The following is a 5,291-nucleotide window of genomic DNA, read 5'->3' as shown; positions in this document are numbered from 1 at the left end:
TCTGATCGTGGCTCCGGATCTATCCTCATTCTCCTCATTCGCGGCACACCGTGTCCTCCCACTTTCCAATAACGGGACTTGGTCGTCCGATACAGATCGAAGTTTAGACCATGGTCATCTCGGGCCCTTGTCAAGAACCCTGACATGACATACCATCTGCAGACCTTGCCAAAGGGAAAAATGGATAAAGAAAGGCCGGGGAGCATGCAAGAAGAACAAAAGTATGACAGTGCTCGCTTTGGCTAGTGAGTTTTGACACCAAGCTTGGTCCCCTCTCTACTCTTGAGTGATTCTCATGGAAGAGGTGTGCAACGGACTATGATACCCACAAGCAGAGTCGAGAGAAGACTCATTGGTCCACGGTGGATTCAATACGCATTTACTCCATCCTCGTTGATCCTCAATTCGGAGCAGGAAGGACCTTCAGTATGCTTTGAATGAACGCAAATTACTCTTCTCGATTTCAGCAAACAGGTCACTGGTCACTCGGTGGAATATCTACCGGGGTAGTCTCCGTTGTTCGAGGAAGGGAGATGGAGCGAGCGACATACCATGGCAGAGTGTCGCGATACTCAATGGCTTCCGTGTAATACGCCAAACCGTCTCACAGAGTCCCAGATTGATATCCCTATGTCCTTGAATGAGAAGAAAATGTATGCAGTCCGTTCTCCTTGCTTTCCCCTGGGCTCTTGGGTCCGTTTGACACATGCTATGCGATTTGATCCAGTTATGGTCAGTCTGACTCCAAACGGGCCTCGCCCATCCACGAGAATCTCACTATTAGGGTTTGTCTCCCCTTTTGAAGCTGCCTACCTTGCACATTTCCCCTTGATCAACAGTGTCCCTCGGCCGCACTCTCGTTTAAAATAGAATCAAGCATGCAAAGAAACTAGATCAGATATATCAATCACCACTCGAGCTGGAACCCGCGGATCCCTGACTACTTCGTTTCCAATTTGCCAGTACAGGCGCCAGCACCAGCTGGGATAGACACATGCTGCTACATCTGAGTTGCAGGGTGGTATCATGAATCAAATGGACCCTCGGCACCAGTATCAGACTGGATTTTTTTTCCCATCCGACAATACCCTAGTGTCTCGTGCACGGTCTGGATCAACACGGCACGATCATGACCTTGGACGATCTCGCAATCTCGATCTGAGTACCTGTCCGTCGGAATATGACTGGACCTACGCGTCGAGCAATACACACTACACCCTACACCCTACACTCTAGCACAGTATGCAGGCTTGGCCCAGCAAGCCGCTACAAAACAATCCTAATCACGAGATTCCATCTTCAATGAACATGAATCAAACTGATAATCTCCCAACATTGACAAACATATCCCTTCGTCAGGCTTAATTTCATCATCCATTCTCTCATCCCCCCCCCCCCCCCCACAACGAGGACGAGAGCTGAAACTTGAAAGAGACCAACGGCGCGATCCTGACACAGTCTGCCAAGTTCCAATTGCATATATGTCACATAGCTCTGTCGGTCTCGGACCTCTCGGTATTTCGATGACTGTGTTCTTCGGGTTCCTATGGACACGGGGTAGAATGGTTATTGTGGTGCAATTCCAGAGGACAAACCACCGCCGAGCGAGTCTCGCCGGCCATTGAGATACTAGCTCTCCATGGGACTGGATGGATTCGAAAGCCTGGGACATTTGACGCGGGATCCGATTCGCGGTACTCTATGCGATTATACATCTCATTCTCAACTCAGACCCCAAAAAAAAGAATAGAAAAAATTGACCGACGCAGGGGTCGAACCTGCAATCTCTTGATTCGTAGTCAAGCGCCTTGCCATTGGGCCAGCCGGCCTTACCTGTTGAGGGAGCCCGAATCTAATTATATAATTCACATTGAACCGAAAACAATCTATGTAGGTCAGCACCTATCTTTGGACGCCCTCTCGTAATCTTATCGTGTGCGTGTCGGGCCGTATCTACCGGAGTTTCAGTCAGTTCAGCGGACTCAAACTGGAACTTACGGATCAGATGGTGTCACAAACCAATAGGTATATTATCATGTTTGACCTTCTGGCCTGAGCCATGGCTCAGATAGCTTCACTTCAGATTTCCACCTATTCACCAACAACGCGAGGGGCGAAGTAGGATTTCCAACTGTGCGGGGATGTTGGGGATGCCCCGCGGATGCGTTTCTATTTATTTGGGGATGACCCGATCCGAGCGACAGGTACTTCCCATCTAGGGTATTTACCTCACGACCTGACTGCTTCAGCTCAGGCCAACGCAAATGGTACGAAGGATATAATCCCGCCCCCGCCTATCGGTAGTAGGTATGGACATGTTCAATTGATTCTCAAAACCAGGATGGTCGAGAAATTGCCCGGATATTTATACCTCTCTAGTGACATAACTTATTCAGTGCTGCAGCGCGAAGCCCCTGAGAGCATACAGGAGTATACGGACACGGGAAGAAAACGCAAAGGAAATGATGGGCGGAGACCCATACAGACGAGATGCATGATAATATGTGCGATCGGATGGAGCTGATCCGACGCTTGGATCCGGGCATAGGGGTAGCACCATAAAAAAAAAGATATGAAATAAACAGTACAATACAGGTATCATCCCAGCCCAAAAGACGCCAAAATCGCAATGCCGTGGAAAAGAAAATGCCGTTGCTCATCAGTACACATGATGTTCCTCATCCGTCAGCCCCGAGATCATTCCACCTCCTCTTCAGATTCGCAGACCTCCACAATGATGGGGAGTTTCTCCTCACGAGAGCCCTGTTCCACGTCGATGGCGGCGGGCGGCTCCTCTGATCGGTTCCTGCGCAACCCCAGACGAGTTGCCAGTGACATGAACAGATGGCCAATGACAAAGCCGACGAGACAGGCGACCAGACCGGCAGTGACCCCGAGGACGGCAGGCAGAATCGCAGGTCGGACGAGATGCGTGAACGGATGGGGTAGACGATGTGGTCGGTGGGGTCCATGACCCCGATGAGAATAGGCGGAGGGTGACCAGTAGGGCGAGAAAATGAATCCCACCGAGGTCCCTTCCGTGAGATCGTCGATGGTGGCTGGGGATGACTGATCCGAGGTGGTCGGAAGATGGAGCAAAGACGACGACGACGAAGCAGCCTTCAATGGGTGTCGGTCACCCTCGTGCTGGGGGATTCGAGACGATTGGCCTTGCCAGAACTTCATGTGCCAGGGACGGTCCTGATCCGGGCGATGGATATCTCCAGGCTCGATGCGAAGGCGGGTAATGCGCTGACTGCCATCTGGGTGGGCGAGCAGATCCAGGACCACCGCGTCATGCGTGACCGGTTGGCCTTGCAGGTCGAGTAATCTGACTCGAACCCGGACGATCTTGGAATGCTCATCCACCTCATCCGACGACAGAGGTCGCGCGTCCAGAGCATAGGTGAGTGGTAGATCTGCCTGGGCGAGTCGTGCATGAGACCCTCCCCGAACTTCGGGGGCGCGGATTTGCATCGAGGTGGTGGGCGGAAACACTTGGTCATGATTGGCATACAGGCATCCATCTGTCACTGACCATTGAAGGGACTATCACCAAAGATGTCAGAATATTTGAGCTGGAAAAAAACGGAAAGCTGAACATGCGACCTGCAGGGCCTGGAATCTCCCCACCTGGGATAGTCCATATGACTTACCAAAAAGGTGTCCGACGGTTGAGGTGAATGAATGGCAGGATAGTATGGCAGGTGGAGTTCATGTGAGACAGAGAGGGGAATCGACGATGTGAGCGCGCCGACCACGGCACAAGCCGACCACGACAATGAAAGCAGCCGCATGATGATCTGATTTCGACCTGGATGGAGAGGCAAGTGGATGGATAGGGTCGGTATTTTCCAGGCTAGTGCCGGTTGTTGCAATGACTCCCGGTGGAGCGGGAGGCGATTGAACAACGGCGAGCCACAGGTGGATGTGGAGGTGCAGCGACGATCAAGATACACCTCCAAGGGAGAGACAAAGAAGGAGAGTGGGTGAGAGGGTAGAAAGAAGAAGAAGAAGGAGAAGAAGAAGAAAAAAAGGAGAAGAAGAAGCTATGAGGAGGTTCACGGGAGAGGGGGAGGGATATCACGTCAGACGAAGGAGGAGTCGCGAGTAGATATAAAAAGGTCGACCGAGATGGGGTCGTCGAGTGGGCGGAGCTGAAGAGCAGGCCGAGACACAGGCGTCAATGATGATCAACCGCCCCCAAGAGCCAAGTCGAATAGAGGGCACCGAAGTCAACGATGGAGACGATCCCCAGGCTTGCACAGGGAATCCGATGGGACGAATGGAACCAGCAGATGCGATCTCGTCAAGTTCAATAATTCCGAGGAGTAGAATCGAGTCACACGCCACACAGACTCTTTCTTTCCTCTCGCTTTTGTGAGATCTATGGAGCATTTGCTCCACCGATCGGTAGTGAGCCGTCAGCTTTTCTTTTTCTTTTCTCTTTATTTTTATTTTTTTTTTCTCTTGTGGGGGTTTCGATCCCACTTGCTCTGCACGGGTGTCAATGGTGTGCTGCGATGGGGCGAGGTGAACCCTTGAGCGCGCGCGCGAGTGGGGGCAAAAGAGGTCTCGGCGATTTTAGAGTCGTCAATCTACCAGTGCAGGGTCTGGGTGGACGAAGCTTGGCGAAGAGGATTATGATACTGCACCGAAGGGGGGTAAGATCCAAGAGAAGACGAAAGTGGATGATGTATGATGTGCGGAAGAGGCGCAAGGGAGGACGGTACTAGACGGTAGTCACGGTACTACTCCTGATCGCGAATTGACCTCTCTGTCCCAGGGAGACTTCACAGGAGAGAGAAAACACGAGGTGGGTATGAGAACAAAATCAAAGAACAGTACTGCAGGACTTTGACGAGAATTTCTACCAACGGAGTGCTCACTACTCACTACTCAGGGAGTCCAAGTCTACCTGGCACCTGGCACCTGGCACCTGGCACCTGTGGTCCTGTGGTCCTGGACTGCTCCTTCGATGCACCCCACACTAGTTCAAGGCAGAAGAATAATCCGCGCACTGGAAATGTCTCACAAGAATGTCGATGCCTATGCGAGGCTCTCTTTGGGAGATGGACCAGGGCACGCTAACGGAAAAGAGACGGGGACTCGGAAGAGTCACGACTCACGACTCACGCGAGGTACCTGTGGGAGGGGGGATGGGACGCAGAGAAGGGAAGTACCCCTCCCAAGTCCAGAGTTACCGTAGGTACAGTCACTCTCTGGTCGGTGGTCCCGTGGAAGAACGCGGTACTTTCTCCCGGAGTATTCTTAGATCAGCCAGAAAGCGA

General features: G+C 52.0%; 1 protein-coding gene across 1 annotated transcript; it reads right to left on the bottom strand.

Moving 5' to 3' along the window:
- Positions 1–2,697: 2,697 nt before the first annotated feature.
- On the bottom strand, positions 2,698–3,797 carry N7539_006494 (uncharacterized protein; the record flags this gene model as incomplete). The annotated part of the gene is made up of 2 exons (XM_056936096.1): positions 2,698–3,549; positions 3,657–3,797. 2 exons carry the CDS (start codon positions 3,795–3,797, stop codon positions 2,698–2,700), a joined length of 993 nt encoding a protein of 330 aa, XP_056789020.1.
- Between the last annotated feature and the right edge of the window lie 1,494 nt (positions 3,798–5,291).

The sequence above is a fragment of the Penicillium diatomitis genome, assembly GCF_028827545.1.
Source record: "Penicillium diatomitis strain IBT 30728 chromosome Unknown utg000008l_segment0_segment0, whole genome shotgun sequence".
NCBI classification, from domain to species: Eukaryota; Fungi; Ascomycota; class Eurotiomycetes; order Eurotiales; family Aspergillaceae; genus Penicillium; species Penicillium diatomitis.
Note: the sequence above shows the minus strand (reverse complement) of the source record. Positions and strands in the feature narration are given on the sequence as shown.